This window comes from Brachypodium distachyon, chromosome 1 (genome assembly GCF_000005505.3).
Source record: "Brachypodium distachyon strain Bd21 chromosome 1, Brachypodium_distachyon_v3.0, whole genome shotgun sequence".
In the NCBI taxonomy this organism is placed as follows: Eukaryota; Viridiplantae; Streptophyta; class Magnoliopsida; order Poales; family Poaceae; genus Brachypodium; species Brachypodium distachyon.
Window position 1 is genome coordinate 72,347,505 of NC_016131.3, and position 25,902 is coordinate 72,373,406.

Consider the following 25,902-nt stretch of genomic DNA (forward strand, 5'->3'; position numbering starts at 1 on the left):
GCGTTCACACACAATGACACAAATCAATAGTCATAAGCATGAAGGAACAAACCGAGTTGAATCAGGATCGGGAGGATGTAGGCCAACCTGGCCAGATCCCTACAAAGTACAACCAATCTTTTTCCCGGAAAGGAGGTATGGCCCTTGTCCTCTGCATCGATTGGTTCACGTAATCATATTCAACCAAATTTGATAAAACAAAAACGACTTTTTTTTCTTGGCTGAAACCTTTTGATGCTCACTGAAATTACCATAATTTTAGAAGTGCCAGTGGAATTTCAGCTGAGAACCCGATTATAATTCAAGCAGAGCTCTGTGAGAAGTGGCTTTGGAAGAACAGATGCTGGGTTCTTCATACATGTATGGAACATAACAGACATCACCAATTCAATGGATCGAAGCGTAAATGAGGATCCTCCTGCTGTTTTTGTCTAAATCTATCTGATTGAAGTGCATATGAATAGTATGTGCAATGGTTGTGTGCATCCAAAGAGATTGAATTTCTTCTTCTTCATTTCTAAAAAATGAAAGATGTCTGAAATTCTAGTTCCAGAAGTACATCGGTCCACACTCAGAGCCTCTGCTACTCATGATGAGGCACACAAACAGCTAGAAGTAAGATCAATGTCTTTGAATTTTGCTCATCATCTAAGAAATACATTTACTTCGTGAGAAATAGTATCCTCAGGAATCATATTTCTTTATCCATCTACCAGTGTAAGAGAAGTGAAGAAAAAAAAACTACAACATATGCATACCATTGTATATTCATATTCGAAACTGTTTGTGTTACTCAGACAACAGTAAATTTCCGGATACATGTATATATATAGGACTTCTATGGAATTCTTCCTAGCTGCTATCTAATGAACACATGCTTTCTAGGAAGGCCACGTGTCCCATTTCATAACTACATAGAGTCGTAGACCCTAGCTGAAGGTGTAGATTCAGCACCCACCAATCGTGTAATCCATGCCTCCATGCTTTTAAGAGAGGCAATCTGAGATTTTGCTTTTCTTTTCTTGATTGCTCTAGATGAACTTCCTCAATTCATGCAGGAGGTTGGTAGTAGAGCCAACTCCCTGTAATCTTTACGTATACTCCATAGGATCTCGGCACACCGTCTCATGCTCGGTCTGTTCCTCTTTTTGGGTGCTAAGCACTGCAATGCCAGCTCGTATATCTTCTCGACTGCTAGGTTAATTGCATCGGTCGCTTCCAGGTTTGGATCCAGCGTTAATATCGCATCCCCCTCAGCAAATTTTTCCATTGCCTGTGCCAACCATAAATGGACATGCGTAGCAAAGCCAAAGATATAGCAAATTGTCAATATAGCTGCATAAATCTTTATTTCACGGGATGTAGGAAACCCCTGAAGATATAAAGATAATGATAGGATCATAAGGATGACAAAAACTAACCCATTTTGCAGTGACACGTTCAATGATGGTCCTCTTTGGATCTATGGGGCGCCTCCCAGTAACCAACTCCACCAGCAGCACCCCAAAGGAGTAGACATCACTCTTCTCAGTGAGCTGGTATGTTCTAAGATATTCTGGGTCAAGATAACCTGCTGTTCCTTTCACTTGAGTAGAGACATGGGTAGCATCACTAGGAGCCAGTTTGGCGAATCCAAAGTCAGCAACCTTAGCCCGGCAATTGTTCGTGAGAAGAATGTTCGAGGATTTGATGTCCCTGTGGATGACCGGCTGATCTGCATGGGTGAGATATATGGGTCAGAATCTAATTGATAGTGATTTGGTGGTTCTTCAAAACTCAAGAGTCAGTGATTCACACTCCAGTATAGCTATGTCAAACAAATGCATATGCTCCAGCATCTGCGGATTTTCTGGCAGCGCCATTGTTCATAGTTTCCCTTTTTGAATCGAGATATTTAACCCTTTTTCTTGCAGTCCAGACTATAGTTCCTGTTATGACGAGTCTCCTGTCACCAATATAGTTCTAGTCAATTTGGTTTGGAGAGTTGAATCCCAGTTAATGTAGGCTTATTCTTAACAGTACTAGGAAATATCCTAGGCCTGGGTTGTTGTGATAACAGTTCCACAAATGTTCAACACAGGTTTTAGCTATGTCTTCCTTGTCAGATTAAGCAAACAACACATAACCACAGTATGTTTTTTTCTTAAGGATTCTGCATAAACATGTCTGACCTAAATAAAAGAAGTGCTACATTAAATTCTTAGTGACATTGCACTAGTGTTATCTTTCGGGGTTACAAAGAAGTATTAACTATCACTCTACCAGAAGTTTCAGGGACCATGGCCGAAACTTTTCAGGTGCAAGAACAAAACCACCGAAATATGACAAAATTTGTCGAAATAACCTGACAAATTTGAAAGCAAATTCAAGTGAAAACACATATAAGAAATATAGATATTACCAGAGTAGGTGTGAAGATACGTAATAGCGTGAGCCACGTCAATTGCAATTTCCAATCTCACAGAAAACTCTAGAAATTTTCCATTTAGACCTGCAGATGTCTAAACTCATTAAGATATAATTAGCAAAAAAAATTGCAATTCTCTTACAAAGGAGGAACAGGGAAGACCATAGGATCCTTACCTTCCAGATGTTCTCGAAGATTGCCATTGGGAACATACTCCACAATGATCAACTGCTCACCACCATACTCAAGGAACCCATGAAACCTAACCAAATTCAGGTGTTCAATGCATCGCAATGTCTCTATCTCGTTCCGGAACTCGTGACCCATGTGCTTGTCATACAAATTCTGGAATGAAAGGAAATCAACACAGACCTGTAAGAATCACCAGATTATGCAAAGTGAACATAAGAAGTAACAAGTACAAACCTTCTTAGCCCGTTTGACAGCAACGAGGGTGCCATCACTGAGCTGACCTCTGTATACTGTCCCAGAACCACCCTGCCCAATCTTCAGGTTGGGCGAGAAGTTCTTTGTTGCTTTCTGGATCTCTGGCAATGAGAACTTTCTGTCTCCAGGTATCTCCCTTTCTGAAGAATTCCTATGAATGGGGCCATACAGTCCTCTAGTTGATCTCTTGCTCTCAAAAGTGCTTCCACTGCTAGAACCTTGAGAGCTTATGGACTGCGAGACTGTAAATTTAGAAGAAGTGTCATATCTGAACTTGCCAGAAAACATAATGATGATTCTTGCAGCAAAGAGTTATTTTATACTGCCTCCGTTTCTAAATTAAGGTGTTCTAGTTTTGTCACAAGTTAAACTTAGACCAAATTTATAGAAAAATATACTAATATCTACGGTATCAAAATATCAAATAAGTATACTATGAGTCTATGAAGATATATCATGAAGGATTTAATAAACCTAATTCAGATTTGTAGATCTTTTGGTAGCTTTTTCTATAAACTTGGTCAAACTAGGACAAAGCTAGAACAGGGGAGTACTATCGAGTGAATCTGACAGTACAGATTCCAGGATGTGTCACTGGGGCATTATTATCAGTAATATGAACCCTTGATATTCTCCACCAAACAGATAACGAATTAATACCTTCTGACGGTGTTTGTTTACAGTACAGTAACTCTTTTTTTTTAATTACCAAGATGGGTTGGTTCTGACCATGATCAAATGGGGACAAATGGAGTAGAAACAGATATAAAAACCATAAAAGTACAAACTGAACGAGGATGTCACAGACGTCTGATTAAACTAAAGCTCAAGAGGAGAATGCGACATTTTTCTGCAGACATGCTACAAACCACGAAGAAAGCTAATCTAAGACCAGAAACCAAACCATGTAATTAACGAAATACTTACATCACACGGTGGCTCTTTTTCCAGCAGTGGTACACTAACTTACAGTAGATAGCACTACAAAGATTGCACGCGTTGACCAGGCAGAGTTGACGAACAACATACAGTAGTTTTTTTTCTTTTTCTTTGAAGGACTAGTTTGGACGAGAAAAATACAGCACGCATCTTGGATCAAAAGGGGCACTGCAAAAGCAGTAGAAGAAATGGAGTAGACAAGAAGGCGTAATTAACATGCGCACGTACGTTGGCGGGAGGGGTGGAAGTCCTCGGACAAGGAGGTATCCGGCGAGCGGGCCTCCGCGGGGGAGAAGCAGGACCGGAAGGCGTCGAGGAAGGCCGCCCCGCGGCCGCCGTTGGCGGAGCGCTCGGAGGCGGCGGGGGCGGAGGAAGAGGACGACGCCGCGGTGGCGACGGAGAAGCGGGACAGGTCGCCGCTGCTGGCGCGGCCGCCGTGGTAGTCGCTCGTCCGCCTCCTCCTCCCCCCGCCGCTGCTGGTGCTGCTGCTGCTCCTCATCGCCCGCGGCAGGCGGCAGGGCCCCGAAATCGATCGCGTGGCGAGGCGGCAGCCGCGTGCGCGAAACGGGATTGCGGGACTTGGTTCTGCTGCTGCTGGTGGTGCTGTGGAAAGCGGCGGTTTTGATGACACGATCGGGACGGGGAAGGAAGGAAGGAGAAGCCGAGAAGGGTTAGTTTAATTCTTCTTCTCCGAGCGCGTGTTGAGGGCGTCAGGGTGGACTGGTTCAGGACTCTGGACTTCGCGTTGAGTGCAGCTGCAGTGCAAAAGGGCCCGCAAAGACTAAAGAGAGAGCCGATTGAATTATTACACGTGGTTGGAAATTTTTGAACATCTTTCCAAAAAAAAAAAATCTACTCCAAATTTTGTATATTTGATACTGTAGTAGATAAAAGTGGACTATTACTACTTATTTGATACTGGAGTATATTGTATCGTGAACAAAGTTCATCTTAAAAAAACATGTATGATCATTTACGCACTCTGTAAAAAAAGACAAGTGTTGTTGGTGCTATCGTTGTCTTGCCTGTCAGCACCCGGTTCACCAGAAGGTAGGACAAGCATTGCCGTGCGGAACAGGGAAGAGAGACGCCGGAGTAGTGCCAAAGTCAAGTCGACCATTTTTGGTTCTTGATTCATTCGTTCAACCGACACGCGCCTTACCTTACCCTTCACCGTCCTGCAATGGCAGGTGGGCCGACTCCAGCGTCATGGGGCGGCAATTCAAGTTGCAGCAAGCGTGGGTCAGACCAGAGACCAGACTGCAGGCAGCTAGAGAAGCGATCGACCGGTGAGTGAGTGGTCGCCGGTCAACAGCAAGTCGGCAGCGACCGGCGAGGCCACACACGCGTCCTTCTTCGCTCCGTTAAAGATCAAACGACCATCATCATCGTGGTGCCTTCGCGAAAATTCCTCCGTCGTGGCAGCGCAAATATCGCCGTTGCATTGTTCATTCTCTCTTCCCTGCGTGCATGGTGCTGACCGAACGGATGAAGTCGCGGTGGCCAGGCAGGCCACTGTGGCAACTCGACACGACAACGGCATGGTCGCGGCCATGCCAAGTCGTGCCGCGTGCCCGCGTGGGGGCATCGTCACTGAGGCCGCCGCCGGCCCAAGGACGCAAGCAATGATTCGGGACTGAGTACAGGCTAGTGGCAATACAGAATTACCAAGGGTTGGACCGCACTACTGTGCGTGTATAAATAGCTGCTGACAATGGTAGTTTATCAGAACACGAATGTACAAGGTGCAATAACCACCGTCCGATGTCTTTTTAGATAGGACTATCGCTATGCCATTTCTCAATCCATCATGGAGTACGGTTCCGACTAATCTTTTCAGAACTTGAATGAACAGATTGTGTTGATCACCGACAATCGTTAACAACATTCACCCATATACTCACTGCATAGTAGGGTACCATCTGGAGCATTTATTGAAAAGGCAAAAAACCTGTTTCAATTCATCAACTACTCCCTCCGTTTCATATTAAATGACTCAAATTTGCCCAAATATGAATGTATCTACGCCCAAAAGGCATCTATGGGACGGAGGAAGTACGATTTTAAAACACATACTCCCTCAATCCCATATTAAGTGTCAAAACATTACATGTATCTAGACGCTTTTTAGGTATAGATACATCCATAATTGAACAATTTTGAGACACTTAATATGAGATGGAGAGAGTACAAGAAGCACAAAGATATTGTTAATCAAATATTTTTAACATGCCGTCGCTATTTGTCGCACTTTGGTTTATTTTTGTTGTCAATGCTGACTAACTCATGACAAGCAAAAAATCTTGGCAAAATTTTCGCTACAGTTTTTTTTGTGGGACAAAACATGCTGAAATCAGGTTACAAAATACGATAGCTGGTTTGGCACCCATCATTTGGATATAGAATTGTAGAATTCATTTTGAATTCCAAAAAATAAGAATTAGCTACAGGAATTAATCACAAATTTCATGAAATCACACTATAACTAGTCTCAATTTCTCTCCAAACACAATCATTTCTTTAGAATTGTCTCTCACTCTTTAATTCCATGAGGTAGACAAACATGATTTTTCAACCCGAAATTCAAGTTCAACCAATGAAATCATATCAAAAAATTGTTCATTTCATTTTGATCAATGAAATGAATTCTTAGGTGTCCAACGAGCCGTAAGTTTTCTTGTGTTTCTTTGATGTTACCGTTTGGACTGCTTTTTTGAGAAGCTTGCTGGAAGCCTCGAACTGCTGTCAAAAAAAAGAAAAAAAAAAGAGAGAAGCTTGCTGGAACCAGGATTATTTTTTGGCCTTCTGCTCTACCCTAACCCCATTTCCCTCTTTCCCCCGTTCGGCCGTTCCCATCGCGAGCGACTGGAGACTCGAGTGAGCTAGTGTTCGCCGCAGCGTGCGTCCCCGGCGGCCGCTCCCTCCCCTCCCTTCTCGCGCCTCGCAGCCCCTCAAGTAGCTACCCGCCTCTCCTGCAAGTCCCGGGCCGACCAGCACCGCTCTCTCGCCGCCTCCCCACGCCGCCCCTCGCCGTCGGACTGCATCTCCGCCGGGCCCCCATCTCCAGATCCGCGCGTCCCCAACCTCCCTCCGCCAGCCGCCGCCGTCGGGACCCCGACATCCAGCCGTGGCCGTCGGGAACTTTCGCTAACCAAAATCCAAAATCAGTCCATCCGATCTCCAACCTACTTCCCAACTAGACCTTGGGCTTTGACCAGTCCCGGCGTATCCATCTCCCACCCGAGAAACCCTAACCAGAGGAGAGGAGACCATGAGGGGGAAGAAACCGCTCAAGGAGCTCAAGCTCTCTGTGCCGGCGCAGGAGACATCCGTCGATAAATTTCTGTAGGTCTCCTCGATTCCTTAGCCTAAATTGTCTGTTTATGACCTGTTTGCCTCTTTTCCCCCATAGAAGCTATCGAGGGGTTGAGCTTTTAATACGTTTATTGTGTGTCTAGACATGTTTCGGAGATAATATTGTTTCGTTCCTGGCCTAGATGGATTCTTTTCTATGCCATCTTACATTGGTTTTGTTGGTATAGTTTTGAATTGTGATGGAGCTCGTAAGCCCATCAGTCCTTTGCTGGAGCATAGCTTTACTTAGGATGTATTCAAGTCTACTGCTTAATTTGAACCTGGTATGTTTGAGTTGCTGAGCCGACTCTACAATTTGTGTGTCGACGCATGAGTGATCCAGCTGCTATTTGTGGTTCCTGATCATGCATTATTTTGTTTAAGTTCCATCGTGGATTCGACCTTTTTTTGTCAGTAGTAATGCGTAAACGGAATCATTGTCTTTGACCACTGGTGATCTTTCAGGACGGCGAGTGGCACATTCAAGGATGGAGAACTGCGACTTAATCAAAGAGGTTTGCGGCTGATCTCCGAGGAGGAAAACGGAGATGAACATGTGAGTTCTTGGTTCAGTACTCTGTTAGTCTGCTTACTAATGATTACTTTTGTTGTTTGTTAGCCAGTCCAATTATGTTACTGTTGTATTGTACTTTGACTGTTACGTGGCATTCAACCAGCCATACATTGATTCGGCGCACTCAGAGGGGCAAAAAACGTTTTTCTAAGATTTTGATTGTACTCATACATGTACTACTATACATTTAACATAATTGGACATAAGTTGTTTCTGGAATCTGATTGCATCTTGATTTGTTTATTCTCCCAGCAATCAACAAACATGAAGGTGGAAGATGTGCAGTTGTCAATGGATGACCTCGAGATGATTCAAGTCATTGGTAAGGGAAGTGGTGGCGTCGTCCAACTCGTGCAGCACAAGTGGGTGGGCACATTTTATGCGTTGAAGGTAAAAGTGCACCAAATCCATCTAGTGGATACAAATGCCTAAGATGAATTTTTTGTTGTTGACGTTAGAGCATTGCAGTAGAAGGGGAGCCTTGGCGCAGCGGTACAGCTGTTGCCTTGTGACCATGAGGTCACGGGTTCGAGTCCTGGAAACAGCCTCTTGCAGAAATGCAGGGAAAGGCTGCGTACAAAAGACCCAAAGTGGTCGGACCCTTCCCCGGACCCTGCGCAAGCGGGAGCTACATGCACCGGGCTGCCCCTTTTTTTGACGTTAGAGCATTGCAGTAGACTGCTAGTTTTCTCCTTCATGGTACTGATTATATACATATCCGTTTTTTCATGTTTGTTAATCAATCTTCTTATATCTGTTTAAATGAATTCACTAGATGTTGTATGTTATGACAATCAGATTATTCTATGTCTGAAGACTTAGTTGTTTTGTTTAGTCAGCTTTGTGATGGCATGGTATGATCATAGTATATTCAATTAAGTCCACACTGATGCACACATGAAAATGTGATGTAGCAAAAGCATCTAGTACTGGCTGGTCTTTACCTGCAAAATCTATACGAAACACTATTTTTATGAAAACTGAAGCTAATGAATGAGAATACATCAGGTGACAATATTTAGGCGCTTAGAGCCTTGAACATTTTTAGGCGTCTTTGTACTGCAGTTGCATTTGATCGGCCATATGATCTATCAGTTAATTGACTAACATTGCAATTTCTTCATAGGGCATTCAAATGAACATTCAGGAGGCAGTTCGCAAACAAATAGTACAGGAGCTCAAAATAAATCAAGCAACACAGAGCCCACATATAGTTTCTTGCCATCAATCGTTTTACCACAATGGTGTAATATATCTTGTTCTAGAATACATGGATCGTGGATCTCTTGCAGACATAATTAAACAAGTTAAAACCATTCTGGAGCCATACCTCGCAGTACTTTGCAAGCAGGTATGCATATGCTTGGCCTATGGTTTCTGAGTTTACTTCTGTATTCAGAATAATCTCACATATGTTGGAAGTTGAATCTACATAATCTGGCACATCTAACATCAGCGGTGTCTTGATAAATCAGGTTTTGGAGGGTCTTCTATATCTGCATCATGAAAGGCATGTGATTCACAGGGACATAAAGCCATCTAACTTGTTAGTCAATCATAAAGGTGAAGTAAAGATTACTGATTTTGGGGTAAGTGCAGTGCTAGCAAGTTCGATTGGCCAGCGTGATACATTTGTTGGAACCTACAACTACATGGCGGTATGTAAAAAATCTCCTTTGTCTTCTAACTGCTAGCTTATGCTTATAGTGGTTATCTGGGGTGCATAAATTTGCTGTCATAGTTTTCTACATTTCTTCCTTGTGCAGCCTGAGCGGATAAGTGGCAGCTCCTATGACTACAAGAGTGACGTATGGAGTTTGGGCTTAGTAATACTTGAATGTGCCATTGGCCGCTTCCCCTATACTCCTTCAGAAGGAGAAGGTTGGCTAAGCTTCTATGAACTATTAGAAGCAATTGTTGACCAGCCACCACCTGGTGCACCTGCAGATCAGTTCTCTCCAGAATTCTGCTCATTTATCTCTGCCTGGTATGCTAAACATTATTCTCCAAAATTACACACGAAATTAGCTCACCTACTGCATTCCTGCTTATTTTCTTGCTTAGTAAATTTGAATGAACCTCTTGCCCTGTTTGTGTGTCCTTGTTGGTAAGGTTAACTTTTAAAGAAGCTAGGAACAATGAGCTGCAACTATTTTAAATTGTTGGTATGGTTAACTTGTTTTAATATGTACCTGCTTCCTTGTTTGTCACAGCTCATGGACTTTGTGTATTTAAGTTTCATTTTCATCTTTGAACAATTGTGTGTTTCAATAGAACTGTTTGAGCATGATCATTTGAGCTTCATTAATTGTGGAGAATAACTGTGCTAGGGTCCATTTTATGCTATTGTGTACCACTTCGTTAGTTCCATATAGACCTTTTTGGCCATATGCAACATAAGCAAGACAAGCTATTTCGTTCCATTGTGAGCAGACTTCTATGTTCATGTAGCATGCATGGCAAAAGTGCATGTTCTCATCCTTGCTGATAACGGAGAGCTGTTTCTGCTCTCCACAGTGGGCAAGAACTTTTGGGCAGGTTTTAGCTAGAGTACCTTGCAACTAAATGGATCCCATGCTAAGCATGGGTAGAAACCCTGTTTCCATGGATCCAAATGTTCCCTTCTACATTTTCGAGTTGAAATTACTGCTTTCAGTTGCAATTAGTCATCAAAGGTCAGAGTAGGTTTAAGTCAGGAATCAGTAAAAGTGCTCGATCACATGCTTGTTGAAATTTCAACTAAAAAAAAAAGAGCAACAGGGCCGTGTCTCAGATCCGTGTTTCAGACGACTCGGGACTTGACAAGTTGGCTACGTCTTGAAATCTTATTCATATTGTTTTCACCTGTCAAATCATTTTGATTTTTTGAGATCTCTGAACCTTATACGCAACCTGAAGTTGTCATAATTTAGTTTATTTCATTTTGAAATTGGAAAGTTGTCATGATTTATTATTTCTATATTTCACAAATTCTTTTTCGTTGCCACCATAAAAATATATTCAAAACCAATATATTTGCAGTTAAAAAGGAAACATATGAATTGAGGTTTCTTTTAGACATTTTCCATTTCATTACAACCCAAGAAATTTCAGCCCTCCCAAACAGATTGACTCCCTTCTCCAGATAGCAGTTGCTAAGGGCAACCTGCCACTAAATATATTGTATTGTTTTGAGTAGCTCGTTGGCTATTGAAACTTCAGGCAGTTTAACTATACTGTTTCATGAAAATCAATTGTGTAACTACCCTGATCTTGAGATTTCATGGCAAAAGGTACTTATTAATTTAAGTTAGCTGTGCCAATATCTAAATTCTTTCCCAGATTGATAGTGCTATGACTGAGGTTATGACTCAAATAATAATGCAGTACACATTATGCATTTACTCAGTGATTCTTCATTTCTCAGTCCTCACATCATGTTTGACCTACATTGATTATCTGTGTGCTCACATCTACCATCCAAATATTACTTCCGAATTTTCTTTGATTCACAGTCGCCTCAGTTTACTGGCTGTATTCTGTATTTTATTTAGTAAGCAATTCCTAAAGAAATCTGCACATCTTGAAGGCAGCTGATGATTTTCTGACATATTATCTTTAGAGATTCATACCATCAGTCTATATCATGCTGTAGTTTCCATTAAAAATCTATATTGCTCTGCAGCATACAAAAGGATCCCGCGGAACGCATGTCTGCTTCAGAACTCTTGGTCAGCACTCCCTTTCTTTTTGTAGTGTGTCCAACTGTGATGCCATCTGTTGACTGCCTTGTGCTGAATTGTCGTCAATGTTCTTGCAGAACCATGCTTTCATTAAGAAGTTCGAGGGCAAGGATCTAGACCTACGAATTCTTGTCGAGAGCCTTGAACCACCTATGAATGTACCTGAATAAGGATGAGGCTTTGCAGTGAGTTTCAGGGTCGCCCTCCTGACAGCATCACATATTCGTCCTGAACTGTAAAATCTTCCCTAAATGTGGTGTATGTTCAAAATTCCCAAGAGGAGTCGGATTATTATTAATGTACGACTCACGGCCCTTTTGTTGTGTGCGGTCATATGAATCTGTGACTAGTTGAGCATGAGAATACAAGGAACCTGAGATGTTGCTTGCCTTCGTATTTTCGCAGCCTGCTTTTATGTGGTTCATATTGGGAGTATAACCTTAATTATGCCGTGTCCCTTATGTTTTTTGCTTATTATTTTTGAGGGAAAAATGTTTTTGCTTATTGTTAGCTCCAGTCCGGACTTCCTCATGAATGAAGAGTCAATACATGCTACTAATATGCTCGTGAAATATGAGAATGCATTTTATTTATTTACTAAAGCTGCAAGGAAGAACATTGAAATTAAACAGTACCGGGTGCATAATTGCTGATGTTACGTCAGTTTTTTAGCTTATCGGATTAGCCCTTTTAGCTTTTGCAAGGCTTGATGCGACCGAAAGGCTCATGGCACTGGCTACCATATCTGCAGTGAAAGTTTAAGCTGGCAACCACCGAAATGTCAACTTCAGAACTTTTGCGATCAAACTGCATAAGCCATGGCTCATTTTCTTATGCACGGGAACAAATGCATCAAGCCTTGTAAAGTTTATACTTGGACCAGCGGCTGCAACCTGCAACCGCTGCAGATCGAAGGTGTCAATGCTTCCGTTTCACATAAAAAAGCTTGGCTTGGTTTGTTGCCGAATTCGTCGGCTCTATCTATCAAGCCGAGCCGCCTCGTCAGAAGGGACGTCCCTCGGAAGGCCAGGCCGGGCTGCTGCTGTCCAGACCAGCCGGGAAATGGCTGTAAAAGCCTATTCCAGTCTAGGTTTAAAAGGAAAAGCCTACCCTATTCCCGGTGGTACAAGTCTACAACAGCTGTCCAGCCGTTGTTTGCTCCAGCGGCCAGGCGAATTAACCAGCTCATCATTATGTCGATACGTACAAGGCGGTCGTGCACTTGCGCTGCTGCAGGATCTGGGTAAAAAAAACGTGGGGCTACGAAGGAAAAACAAGCGATTCAACAAAAGATGTCTTAAATTTGTTAAAATTTGGATGTATTTAGACATGACTTAATGTATAGATGCATTTAAATTTGATCAAAGTTGAGACATATTTTGCTGGACAAAGGAAGTATGGCATTGGTGGCACAAACCCTTTGGTAATCTTTGTGGACGGTGAGGTACAGCAATGAGTAAAAAAATGATAAGCTAAACTTGGCCAGGCTTGACAGGCGACTAAGAGACAGTTCCTTTTGGCCTTCCTGAATTGGCTTCTTCGAGAAGCTGCTCTCTCCCAGCTTCCTGGAGAAGCCACCACCTAAATTTGATTCGGTTAACAAACTAGTTTGATCTAAAACTATTTTAAAAGTCAAGATAAATCTATGATGCGGTTTTTCTAGGAAGCTAAGTGAGAGCAGCACCGAAGAGGCCTCAAGTCCCCAGATCACGGCCAAAGCAAAGAGGTCGTGCGTATCGCCAAACAACGGAGACTGACTAAAATGAATCTTTGACACCGACCCAACAACGCCTACATAATCGTATGAGATCATTTAAAGAAACTCCAGGCGACGCTGACGCTGGTGCCATGTGATGATGATCACCGCAGCCGGTCCACGGTCTTCCCCACCGATGAAACGACGACTTTCCCGTCCACAACATTTAGCGCCCCGCGTACGAGGAGCCTCCGTGGGAGTTTCTACACAGCAATCTGGTGTGTTCTTCTGTAGGTACGTCGCTCCTTTGTTGGGCAGGACGGCGGCCGCCGAGATCCGGGACCGCTGCACGTCCAACAGCGCCCGGTGACGCCCGTACTACTGTACCCCAGAGTCCAGCCGCGTCAAGCTCCAGTGACATAAATCCCGCGCCGCGAGTCCTGTGATCCCTCTGCGCCGCGGGTCGTCCCTCCTTAGTTCCTACGCGGACGTGCGTGCGGGCCCAACTCCCCGGCTAGTCCAACTCCTCGCGACAAACTCGCATTTGCTCATCCCGGATTCCTCCTCTCGATCCCGTTCCCATCCACAGACGCTCCCAACCCCAAAGTCCAAACCAAACCAAAGGCGCCCGGCCTTTTCCTCCCGTTTCCCCACACGCTCTCTGCTCCCGAACCCCGACCCGAAAGTCGCTTTCCGGGCTGCACTGCCCCCCCTTCGTTACTACTAGGGTTTTCCGTTTTCTTTTCTCTGGCCATGTCGCGCCCGCTTGTCCCCTCCTGACTCGCCTCGGGCTCGGGCGCCTGGCCTCCCTGGTGTGCCGATTCTCTGGCCAGCTTCCGCTCCGGTTCCGGACGGACCCCCCAATGGAGGTGGGACTGCCGGGCGTCGCCGGGCGGTGCGGCCGCCACCCGGCGCAGCTCGTCACCGGGGTCTGCTCCTCCTGCCTCGTCGAGCGCCTCTCCTCCGTCCGCAGCCCCTCGCACCCGGAGATCGTCGAGGTCGCCGCCACCGCCGCCGCCCAGACGGAGATCGTCGAGGTCGGCACCACTGGCGACTCCGGCGAAGGCGGAGGGTCCGTCTCCGGCGCCGGCGAGGGCAAGCTGCGGAAGACGCTCATGCTGCTCTTCCAGATGGACGACTCCGGCGGCGACGCGGCGACCGCGAGTCCGCCGCCCGAAGCCGCCAAGGATCCCGGGGTATTCGAGGTGGAGCCTGGAGGAGGTGGTGGCGGTGGGGCTCGGGGGAACAAGTGGAAGCGCGGCTCGTGGCTCCGGTCGATCCTGCCCAAGAGGGGGATGATGCGGCGGGGTAAGAAGGAGGAGGAGGAGGAGCCCTCGCGGCCGCGGGGGGAGGTGTCGGTGGATCCGGACGGCGGCGGCGATGCGCAGGTGGAGCGGAAGGCGAGCTTCCGGCGCTCGTTCGAGTGGATGGTGTGCCGGGAGCCTCCGAGCAGAGGAGGCTCCCTTGAGCCGCCCCGGCACTCGTGGGACGGGTCCATGGTGGGCAGGGCCTTCGCTTGCTCGTTCGCGTGCTTAGAGGAACCCCCTGATGGGGTGACGAGGGTGAGGCAGAGTAATGCAGAGGAAGCGGCTGGGGAGACCCGGGCGGCGGTTGCGGAGAGCAGGAATGGGGGGCATTCGGCTGATATGAGCAGCGGTGAGGTGCGGAGGTTCGGAGAAAGGAGTTGCGGTGACACCGGTCCGGCGATGACTGTCTCTGGTGTCGGGAGACGGAGGTCCAACAGGTGGAGCAGGGTGTGGGATCGGAGCATCACGAGTCCACTTAAGGAGTTTGTGAGGAAAGGGGAGCATGTCCTCGACCGGTCCTTCTCGGAGTCGAGGAAGGAAACCCGGAGGTGTAACAATGGGGAGACAGCAGACATCGATGGCGAAATTCAGCCTGGCCGCAATGGCTTGGTTTCAGGTAGAGCAAGCCAAGTCGCAAGCAGAAGCTCGCAAGCCTCAGCTAATGGGGATGCGCAGAATTTCCGCACAGATTGGCTGAAGAATAAGGATTGCAAGATTGGCAGGAGCAGGAGTGTGCATTATACTTCTCCTGGGAACATGGATAATGGGATGTTGCGGTTTTATCTGACGCCAATGAGAAGCAACAGAACCACAAACAGGGGGAGGAGGAGAAGCTCACGCTTGTTTGCGAGGGGACTTTTTGGTTTTGTTTGAGTGGCTAAAGTTGAATACTAGCCCCATGCCATGCGTTTTAGAAGATGGCAGCAGCAGAAGCAACTTTTCTTCAGAATCTACTCGGCTTATTAGGATTGGCAACTTTGTAAGTTATCCGACTACATTCTTTCTGTAGTACATTGTTAAGTCCAAATTAGAGTCAAGAAGATTTAGTGTAAGTTGCAGATTTGCTGCTCTGTTCTTCTAAGATATTGCTTATAGATGGAATCTGGACGAAGCTGTGCAGATTAGTATCATAGTGTAATTATTTATGTTGATAATAATATTTGTCTTAATTCTTCTGAGAGTCTGAACAATCTGTCTCAGTAAGGATATATACTGTTCTAAACTTCTATTATGTTGCCGACTTGCCGCCTTGTAAGCATATATGTCTACCGTTGCACAAGTTCATGAGCCAGAGAATTTTCATCTGCCGTTTTGTATGATTGATAAATACTGACCAGAAATTCAGCCACATATGCTACAATATACACAAAGATGGCAATATATCTATCTAGATTTGATAGGCTTGAAGCCATTCGTGTCTGGACCGTTAATGCATCATAACTACTGGTCCATGCAGTTCATTGCTCTATAAATGGCATTGCAAGGTTCCACTGATGTGTGGTCCTGTATCTCAAGAGAATTCTCAATGGTGGGGGCCTTGTGCCAAATGATCCCACATGTTGCCTACTCCAGTCTGGATAAAAATAAGGCATATATATAAACTGCATTGGTGTTCCTGTGTTTTATTTTTAGTCTAGGAAACAGGCATTTCAAGGTCGGATTCTCTCTTGGTAGACTTATCTGTTGAAGTTCCTTGTTCTCATAGTTCAACACCTAAACAGTGGGATCATTCAGAGTTCAGCTGTTCTATTCTTAAACAGGATGAGTACAATACCACAAGAGATTTGTTATCCCGGTTGGTTACTTGTGATATGACAGTTCATATCCCTATCCATATATGTCAAATCTGGTAATGTTATCTTACCAAGCCATGGAATTTTTTGCCCAACAAAGATGGACTTGGTTGGATGAATCAAGAGCTCCAGGTTTGGTGGAAGCAAAGTTATCTCTCTCTGGCAAACAGCCAATGCTAAGCTTTGTGTCTGCATTCGTACATTGTTCTTTTCAGTGGAATCTGAATGGAAGAAGTCTGCAACCTATCGCAAGTCCACACCATCTTTCTTCTTTCTTTTGGAGTAAAGTGTCAGTAAACGTGTCCGTCCACCTACTACTGTGTAACACGCAAATCTGGCAGGTCGCATGCCATTTCCTACCTCCTATGCGTGTGGTGCCACACTCCCAACTCCCCACTACTCGCCCTTCGATTGGTTTGGAGACTGGAGAACAGCAGAAGTCTCTCATCTGCAGATTTGGCCAAATGTGTAGCTGCAGCTGCAACACACGATTAATCGGTACGGTACTTTCAGATGTTGCAAAGTTCAGAGTTCAAAAACAGCTTAACGAACTTGGTACTTGGTACGAAACAGACAGACCTTATCATTTAGCAGAGAACTCGGATCAATTAGGGCATGTACAGTACAGATGGCATTGTCTGTCTCTTGGTCTTGGATGACGATGAGAAGGATAACCATGATTCTGCATGTGACTACCATCCAGGTCCTGCCGTTTTCCATGACAGGATGAGAGGGGTATGTATCTGTTCAAAGCTACATGTTGATTTCTGCCTCTGTAAATAACAATATTCTCGCCATCCCTAAACCGTACATCTGTTCTTGCAGTCGAAATGCTGTGATGTTCATGTCAAGGAGTTTGATGAGTTTATGGAGATACCTGCATGCACAAAGGGTTGGCATATAATGCTGATGCGGTATTGTGGTGTGAATTCACACCATGCTTAAGGCAATTTTCATGTTGTATCTCCTACCATGTAAACGCCATCTTGCAGCAATTTATTGAGAATTTCGTCTGGAAGTGTGACAAAACTTTGAGGATGGGCTGCTTAAGCTTTGCCCATAGTGGTTTGTCTGGAAATCTTACGTGATTCTCCTGAAACCACATTTGGCGTCAACGCCATCGAGGTTAGTGGATGTTGTGGAGCAGCAGAAGTGAGGTGCTCTGTTTCTTTTGTGTGTTGCATGAAGATTAAAACTGATGAGATGCAAATACTAGCACATATGTTATTTTGATACATCCTGACTCAAAAAGAAACAACAATTGACTTGTTTACCAACCAAGATCATAAAAAGTACCGATGGAATGGACAGGATTTGTTCTCCACATTTCAATTTTGGATTTGTTTTCATCAGCACCCCAAACGCATTCCTTTTTTCCATGATGGAACACCAGCCTTTCGAGTGCCCCTTGGATGGAGAATGAAACTTGAGTTGATTTTGAGCACTTAAAAGCTAGCAACTGAGTATTTAGAAACCCAGATTCATGCACAAACTCCATTGTTGACCTTATTACTAATCAAAGAATACAAGCTTTTGTAATGTCCGTGCCCTAAGCAAACACTTAAACCTATAGTGCAGAGAGACAGAGAGAGAGAGAGAGAAACATTTAGCACCTGTAATAAACAAAGAAATTATGGCTCAAACATGTGCACACCTAGCTAGCGCTTAAAAGTGGCATATATATTAGCACCTCGGCAGGACAAACCAAGGCAATGCGGCCATCTTCCTGACGCTGCCAGAACTTTCTCGGAGCTTCCAATTCAGCCTCCTGCATAGCTTTGGCATCCATGGCGTGGCACCGGCTGCAGGGCTCAAGAACCTTGAACTCAATCCCGACAGGGACCTTAGGCTCAACGTATTTCCTCACATTGGCGAGCGCCTTCTCAGCATCCCGGAGAGCCTCCACGCTCATCGGCAAGCACTTGAAGGACGAGGAGCACGTCCTGTCATAGCCGGGGGAGGCGTCCAGGATGAAGCACTCTAGTGAAGTCGACGCCTTCTCGAGGATGTGGCATGTTAGCTCAACCAGGCTCTTTGCGCTGCAGAAGCCCGTGATGGTCGCCCTCCTTAGATTTCCGAGGCCACCATGGCGGAATTCTGGGATCTCCTGCTTGGACTGTGACGAACTTTCGTCTGGTTCCCCAACAATAAGGTACTTCTTGTACCATTTGAAACCATCTGCAATCTACACACATGAATGCAACTCTAGGGTTACTCTATCGATCTCTGAGAGAGATAGACACACACTAGGAGAAATATATCTGCATGTTGCACCAGAAAACAATCTCATTTCTATACACCTTATAAACTGTTTATAGCAAAAAATAAGTTAAATCTCAATTAAGCAGCATGTTTTTCTGCAGCTTATTATGCTCACGTTTTTCCTTTGCTGTTATATATCAATCCCTTGTCTATATATAAGAAAAGTATTTCTATAGAAGAACTCTCTATATAAGAAAATCTCTACTAGAGAAATGAACTCTGCAAGAGTAATTTTAGAGTGTTACCGTTTCATACATATAAAAAACTCTCGTTCAACTCTAGTTACTTCTAAATTATAATTTCAGATATAGGTGTAACTCCAACATTTTTAAACCTTAAGAACTACATAGGAGTACATATTTCTCTTAATTACAACTTGATTTAGGCTTTGTGTGGATGCCCATGTATTCGCTTTAATCCATTGTACGTTGAAATAATTTGGCATGAAAATTTAGTTTCAATTCCACACTCCAACGCACATGGATGTCTTACAAATGCAGTATTTTAATAGTGTCCCCCCAATTATAAGAAAATTATGACTGGAGAAAGAAATAAAACCTTTTAGTGCGAACCCCCATGCATTGAAATGCTAGATAGTTACTAATTAAAATAGGTAAGCATTGTAGGTTGTAGCAGGGTTTAAAGAAGATGCCCGCATCAAATTTTGGTAAACCAATAGCAATCCATCAATGTGTAGCCCCTGTCACATAATAGATAATTGCAGAAAGAATCTCTTGCTGCATCCGAACTTCATTTTTTCCCTTTCCTTGTTTTTTTAAGTGCGATTCAGATCCGAATCCTGGATTAGAAATTGTAGCAGATTCACACATCCTCATGGACGAAGTAAAGATTAATAGATTATAGACGGTCATCCATGTCGGTTTGACTCTAAATGGTTCATAGAATACATATATGACTGACTAGAGTATAGTGAAAACATGTTTATTTTGTCTAATTTTACCCCTTCATATGAATGCTTGACTTTTACAATATGTCATAATTATTAATATTTATGTCTATGTTATGTATAGACCATAGTGTTAAATTATTTTAAGTTTTTGGTCATATGAGTCTGTGTGGATGACTGCCAATCTGGCGACAATCTATTCTAGATTCAGCAGTGAGTTTGAAGAGGTAAATGCACCGTCAGTTTATTAACTTGGCGCGCATGTGCAGATTAGTCACCATACTTGCAAAACGCTAAATTCGAGTGTTACAACTTGGCACGTATGAGCGCGCGAGATTAAAAATACGAATTCGTATGTTTCGACGCTGACGTGGACGAAAACGATTCGATTTCTTTACAAAGGACACCCTAAATTAATATGGGAGGGGGTAAATTACAAAAATCCCCTTCCTTCTTCCTCTAAATCCCTAGCCCGAGGCATCCGACTTCCTGCAGCGCCACATCAGCCTCGTCGTTGCTACCGCTGATGGCTGCCAGCACGCTGATGGCACACTCTCCCTTGCAGACGGACATCCCATCCACGGCCTGTGCACCGGCGTTGCCAGGACCTTTCTCCTACCGGCTGCGGCGCCGGCGCCGGCTGTGCAAATCATCTATGTGGCGATCGTGTGCCGATGCCACCACCGACGCGCTCGCCTGCACCGCCACCTCCTTGGACCCTCTCTCCAAGATCCCAGCCCGGCGAAGAGTCTGTGGTGCGCCGCGCGACGAGGTTCAGTGGCCGGTTGGCGGCGGCGCTTGTGGCGAGCTCGTGGAAGTCCTCAATTCCTAAAATTGGTTGACGCGAAATGGTAAGTGGGTGTAGGATGTGCTCTATCTTGAATTAATTTGAGAGGGGAGGGCCGTGGCAGTCAGCATCGTCGGCGAAGCTCGTGGCGGAGCATCTCACAGGACTTGGGGAACACGGGCTCCACCAGGCTTGGGGCTACTGTGGGTTGGAATTGAGGGGAGCAGGGATGCTCACGCGGCACTTTGAAGCAATAATGGCTCCGCGAGATGCTGCTGGGAGCCAGCTTTATGCGCAGTGCTGCAGTACATGCAAAGTGCTTGGTGCAATGACGGGCGGCGCGAGAGAGGAGGCCGGGGCAACGGCAAGGTGTGACGGGCGGTCACTGGGACAGGAGGTTGGTCAGAACCTTGTGCCGCCGTGAGGTTGCACGGATAGTCTGTGCCACCGACGCGACAGCTGCAGCAGGTCGGCCGCCTCGTGCTAGGAATTTGGAGGAGAAATGAAGGAGATTTTTTACCCATCGCAATTTTGCAATTTACCCCCTCCCATGTTAATTCAGGGTGTCCTTTGCAATAAATCGAACCGTTTTTCGTCCACGTCAGCATCGAAACATACGAATTCGTATTTTTGACCTCGCGCGCTCATACGTGTCAAGTTGTAACACTCGAATTTAGCGTATTGCAAGTATAGTGACTAATCTGCACATGCGTGCCATGTTAATAGACTAGCGGTGCATTTACCTCGAGTTTGAATTATATAAGTTTATATAGATAGGAGATGAGATGGCGAATAACTTACACGTAAGACGAAAGTTTCCAAGGCAACGCAGGCATCTAGAAAACAAGCCAGAGAAAGGAAGTCATAGCCAGTGCAAAATCCACCCCATTCTCCAAGACAGATAACAAGATGCTTGAGGTGCTTAAATTTCTCAGCCATGGCTGGTGCCTTCAACTTCTGAAAAATAAAAAACAAACGTCCTCAAAATATATATTATATTTCCTATGATTCTATATATATCACGTATATTTATGTGGGTCATGCATACATGTATATATAGGAGCTAGCTAGGTACTATACCTCATGATCTGTTGATAGCATGAGCGTTTCTAGATTTGGCGCGATGGATGGGAAATTGCTTCCTGCATACTGGATCATGTCTTGCATGCGTGTGGCGTGCATGTCCAGTTTTCTTGTCTCCAACGAGTCTCCAAGTGTGAATCTCGACAACGGCCACCCTTCGTAGGTAAAGGTTGTGAGTCTCAAAGCTTCACTCTCGATCACCCTCAGCACGCTGCACTCCCGCACGTGCACTATCTTGAGCTTGTGTAGAACACGAGGCAACTTGATGGATTTTATCATGTCGCAGTTGGAGAGGACTAGCTCCTCTAGAGCGAAGCAGCTAGAAAGAAACAAGCATAATTCATCCCCGGTGATGCTGACTTTGCTCAACCGCACTTTGGATAAGCTCCAAGAGCAAGCAAGCATCCTTGTATCATCGTTTATGGGATGAAAGCCACATGAGCCGAGGTGAAGAGACTGAATCGAAGCAGCTGATGATGATCTGCTGTCATCATTTAACAGAAGTGAGTAGGGAAAGTTGTATTCAGATATTGCCGCATAGCAATCGGGCAGCAACACAGCGAGGTCGACGATGATCCCGGGCTTGACAAAGGCTTGGAGCCAGCCATCCATAAGGTTGGTGTCGATGTCGCTCATGGACGAATTACAGGTGGAGAAGTTAAGCTTGAGCATCTTGGCTCCAATGACGGAGTGGTTCTCAAGCACCTGTCGTGCTTTGCTGAAAACATACCCACTCCGTTGTCTTCGCGCAGCCAGGGTTTCCCGATTGAATACAAGGTTGGGGAAGCACCTCCAGAAAAGTAGAAATTGCCGAGACACACAGGCTGCGCGAGCTGCATCTCTTATTGTCAGCAGGGAATATATGTGTCCCAACACATCCTGCACAAGATGCAAATTAAGGTCGACAAGGACTATAATATATAGAAGGAATTATATATCCCATTCATCATTAGATAATATGAATGTATTTAATTATACTCAAAATATGTTTAGATACATGTAATATTTGGTCACTTAATATGGGACGGAGAGAGTATTATGCTTTCTCCGCTCCTCATGCCTCTTCTGCGTGTCCATGTCACACGTCAGACGTCATGGCTTGGTTTACCAGTTCAACTCTCTCTACTTTATTGTTTTTTAGAATCCACGGTTTGACGTAAAATAAATAAAAAGTGCATCTATTTTATCAATATAATGTACCACAAATGAAAAGCACATGTCGGACAGACTGCATGAGTAATTGGCTGCGCATGTGTACCTTTGGAAGCTCAATGTGTGGTATCATGCTGCAAGAGCCTTCAGAAATATCGGTAGCTTGATTGCTGCAGGGTAAGCCATTTGTTCCGTCTACTGCATAACAAGGCAACGATCAGAGAGATGAGAGGTTCTATATATACATGGATCTATGCATAGATCGATTAAGAACAAGAGGCCAGGATTAATGAAGAATGTGATGTTTGTCAATCGTTACGATAAAAAAGACCAACACCAACGTACAACAAAATCCATATCAGTACAATTACTAGTTCATGTCAGCAGGCAAATAAAAAAGAAGCCGTCACGTACTCGTGTTCGTGTGTGGTCGCCGCCGCCGGCCGGGCCGCTTCGGCTGCTGCCAAGAGCACAGAGATGGCTTCTGGATCTCCATGCCACGCCGACCAAGAGCCTAAGGAGTAACGGCCAATATATGATGTTCACATCGAGCCATAGGTATAACACAATAATATGGCTCAGTGAGCGTCGCAGCGTTTATAATCCTAGCGCTGCCAAGACGCACTTGCTGGGGAGGCTTCCCCTGCATGCAGACTGGATATGTGGATGGGAATATATATCGGATCCGTTGGACTTGGCTAACGATACTAAGTCATGCATGAGAAGTCTCAGACCACGTTTCACGGGAGCATATATCAAACCTTCAATACTACCTTATCAGAGCATCTTCAAGAGTAACCAATAATTTTGTTCCCTAAAACATGGTGTTTCCAACTCTCAAAGAAGTACTGGGAAAAATAAAAAGTTTTGAATAATTCACTCCTAAAATAGTCTCCATCCGATCCATAAAAAGTCTCATCCATTTTGTACTAAGTTAGTACAAATTTTGTACTAAGTGGGCGACACTTTTTATGAATAGGAGGGACTAGAAAACAATTTTACATTAGAAATCCTATAATATTTTGGGTGCGGGCCTGGGGCCTGGGACTATTTTTTTTATTTTGGCAAAATAACACCCGTGGCGGTGAAAACCACGGCCACCGGAAATACCCCCTCCAATGGCGGTGCCGAGCACAGCCACTAGTGAGTTACCTCACCACTGGCGCAAGGTTAGTGGCGGTTGACACACCCGCCACTAACCCAGTTTTCAGACCGCCAGTGGTAACTAATTATGTAGTAGTGGGCACACGGCACTGGTCAGCGTGCAGCACAAGGCTACGATGAAGATCCTTATTGATGAATGAAGATTCAACCGGATATGTAGGGATCGTATTCAATGTAAATACTTACCATGTATACCGACTAGGATTAAATCTTACCGAGTTGTAACCCTACTCCCGGACTATATAAGGCGGGCAGGGGACCCCCTCATAATCTCATCTACACCATAATCAACAAGACACATAACACATGACTAGGGTATTGCGTCGTATTGATGGCATGAACCTGTCTAAATCTTGTGTCTCTATGTTTGTTCATGTCTCGTTCCCGATCACACTCACCTCACCACACAAATATACTACCTTGGGCATATGCCTCGGTAGACTGCTGACCAGATATCCTCGACAGTTGGCGGCCCAAGAAGGGAGACATGCTGATCTCATGCCGAACAAGATGGTCAAGTTCTCAAGCTTTATGTTTTCTCCATCATCAACGCCAACGGCGATGGGGAGATCGTGGAGACGGTGCCGGCTCATCTTGTGCCAATAATCAAGATTATTACCAACACTGAGGTGGCTATGGAGATGAGCATTGACGGTGGCACATGAGCACAAGAGGAAGCAGTTGACAGACAATGGCCTATGACCGTGGGGAGGTTGCAAAAGGGAGCAGAGGAATGAGACGATGACATGGCCATATATATGTACAAATGTGGGGGGGCGCCAGGAGGATGGTCGAGATGGAGATCATGGCAAGGACAGGAACGGTGACCACCTCTTGTAAACCTATCACTGCTTGGTTTGGTCTCGACAACCTTGGTCCATACTAGTGGAGTTCTATTCTACTGTGCCCGCCATCTCTCTAATTCTCTGTCGCCTCACAAGGATCGAGGAGTGAAATGAAAGGAGAGGATTGTTAGAAATACAATTGTGTTTAAATTAGAGATAAGGAGAAAGAGATAGGAATGTTTAAACCTACAACAATTTGTCTTGTACTACTCTATCTCCCCACATTGTACTCTATATATACCCACATATGAGAGTTACGTCAATACAACAACAGAGATTAGGGTTCAAATCCTATGGTTCAACAAGGATAGGATTGGATGGCACCACAACTGTCGCTATCGTTCTCAGGACATGGTCGAACTTTGGGATGTTGAAGTTCCTTGTTTTCATAGCTGAACACCTAAATGGTGAGATCATTCAGAGTTCAGCTGTTCTATTCTTAAACAGGATGGGTACAATACCACCAGGGGTTTGTTTTTCCGGTTGGTTACTTGTGATATGACATCTAATATCCCTATCGATCATATATGTCAAATCTGGTAATGTTATCTTACCCAAGCTATGAATTTCTTTTGCCTAACAAAGATGGACTTGGTTGGATGAATCAAGAGCTTGAGGTTTGGTGGAAGCAAAGTTGTCTCTCTCTAAGACCAGATTTCACTCTGGCAAGCAGCCAATGCTAAGCTTTGTGTCTAAATTTGTACATTGGTTTTTCCAGCGGAATCTGAATGGAAGAAGTCTGCTACCTGTAGCAAGTCCACACCATCTTTCTTCTTTCTTTTGGAGTAAAGTGTCTGTAAACATGTCTATCCAACTACTACTGTGTAACATGCAAATCTGGCAGGTCACATCTTGCATGCCATTTCCTTCCTCCCATGCGCTTGTGGTGCTGCACTCCCAACTCCCCACTACTCGCCCTTCGATTGGTTTGGAGACTGGTGAACAGCAGGAGAAGTATCTGATCTGCGAATTTGGCCAAATGTGCAGCTGCAGCTGCAACACACGATTAATCGGTACGGTACTTTCAGATGTTACAAAGTTCAGAGTTCAAAAACTGCTCGACCAACTTGGTACTTGGTACTATGAAACAGACCGACCTTATCATTTAACAGAGAACTCATATCAGTTAGGGCATGTGCAGGATGGAAGACGATGAGATGTGGTAGTGAGGGCATCTTCAACAGGGGCATTATACGGGTACCAATAAGTTAGTAGCCAATGGGGAGAAGAGATGAGAATCACAATTAAATAGTGGTTTCTTGAAGAAGTAACATGTACTACACGGATACCAAGACAGAAAAAAGGATGACATGTGAATTTATAAAAAAAAAGAAACGAGTAAAAAAAAAAAAACTTCTTAAAAGGAGGAAAGAAACAATTTAGTATGAACCACCATTGTAGATGCCTTGAGACACTATACCGAAATGGAATGTTGAAAGCATCAAAAGTGACTCATCATGCCA

The 25,902-nt window shown here is 44.7% G+C and overlaps 4 protein-coding genes across 5 annotated transcripts; 2 read left to right on the top strand and 2 right to left on the bottom strand.

Annotated features, from left to right (window-relative positions):
* Positions 1-681: 681 nt before the first annotated feature.
* On the bottom strand, positions 682-4,535 carry LOC100837452 (calmodulin-binding receptor-like cytoplasmic kinase 2). Its single transcript, XM_010230906.3, has 6 exons — positions 4,022-4,535; positions 2,834-3,096; positions 2,584-2,752; positions 2,402-2,491; positions 1,422-1,714; positions 682-1,273 (listed from the first exon to the last, which is right to left on the bottom strand). Exons 1-6 carry the CDS (start codon positions 4,290-4,292, stop codon positions 1,046-1,048), a joined length of 1,314 nt encoding a protein of 437 aa, XP_010229208.1. The 5' UTR covers positions 4,293-4,535; the 3' UTR covers positions 682-1,045.
* Positions 4,536-7,064: 2,529 nt separating this feature from the next.
* Positions 7,065-11,613, top strand: MKK6.1 (mitogen-activated protein kinase kinase 1-like). The gene is given in 8 exon segments (NM_001279902.1): positions 7,065-7,138; positions 7,613-7,703; positions 7,974-8,111; positions 8,848-9,072; positions 9,197-9,379; positions 9,488-9,708; positions 11,386-11,431; positions 11,521-11,613. Coding segments are annotated over 8 exon segments (1,071 nt in total).
* Positions 11,614-13,669: 2,056 nt separating this feature from the next.
* LOC100837755 lies at positions 13,670-15,691 on the top strand. The gene has a single exon (XM_003562034.4). It carries the CDS (start codon positions 14,003-14,005, stop codon positions 15,317-15,319), a length of 1,317 nt encoding a protein of 438 aa, XP_003562082.1. The 5' UTR covers positions 13,670-14,002; the 3' UTR covers positions 15,320-15,691.
* Positions 15,692-17,684: 1,993 nt separating this feature from the next.
* Positions 17,685-22,976, bottom strand: LOC100838061. Of its 2 annotated transcripts, none has more exons than XM_024458077.1 (5): positions 22,845-22,976; positions 22,537-22,625; positions 21,276-22,157; positions 20,997-21,152; positions 17,685-18,424 (listed from the first exon to the last, which is right to left on the bottom strand). In XM_024458077.1, the coding sequence occupies exons 1-5, from the start codon at positions 22,924-22,926 to the stop codon at positions 17,894-17,896; spliced, it is 1,740 nt and encodes a 579-aa protein (XP_024313845.1). In that variant the 5' UTR covers positions 22,927-22,976; the 3' UTR covers positions 17,685-17,893. The 2 variants fall into 2 exon arrangements, with proteins under 2 accessions (XP_024313845.1, XP_010229209.2); XM_010230907.2 differs by having other exon boundaries at positions 22,537-22,628; positions 22,845-22,975.
* Between the last annotated feature and the right edge of the window lie 2,926 nt (positions 22,977-25,902).

Coding starts and splice junctions, on each gene's coding strand:
- LOC100837452 (XM_010230906.3), bottom strand. CDS start 4,292: ATGAGGAGCAGCAGCAGCACCAGCAGCGGCGGGGGGAGGAGGAGGCGG. Junction 2,753..2,833: donor CTGTCAAACGGGCTAAGAAG/GTTTGTACTTGT, acceptor CTTTCATTCCAG/AATTTGTATGACAAGCACAT. Junction 1,715..2,401: donor GTATCTTCACACCTACTCTG/GTAATATCTATA, acceptor TCACCCATGCAG/ATCAGCCGGTCATCCACAGG.
- LOC100837755 (XM_003562034.4), top strand. CDS start 14,003: ATGGAGGTGGGACTGCCGGGCGTCGCCGGGCGGTGCGGCCGCCACCCG.
- LOC100838061 (XM_010230907.2), bottom strand. CDS start 22,926: ATGGAGATCCAGAAGCCATCTCTGTGCTCTTGGCAGCAGCCGAAGCGG. Junction 22,629..22,844: donor GCGACCACACACGAACACGA/GTACGTGACGGC, acceptor CTTGTTATGCAG/TAGACGGAACAAATGGCTTA. Junction 18,425..20,996: donor TGGAAACTTTCGTCTTACGT/GTAAGTTATTCG, acceptor TCATGTGTGTAG/ATTGCAGATGGTTTCAAATG.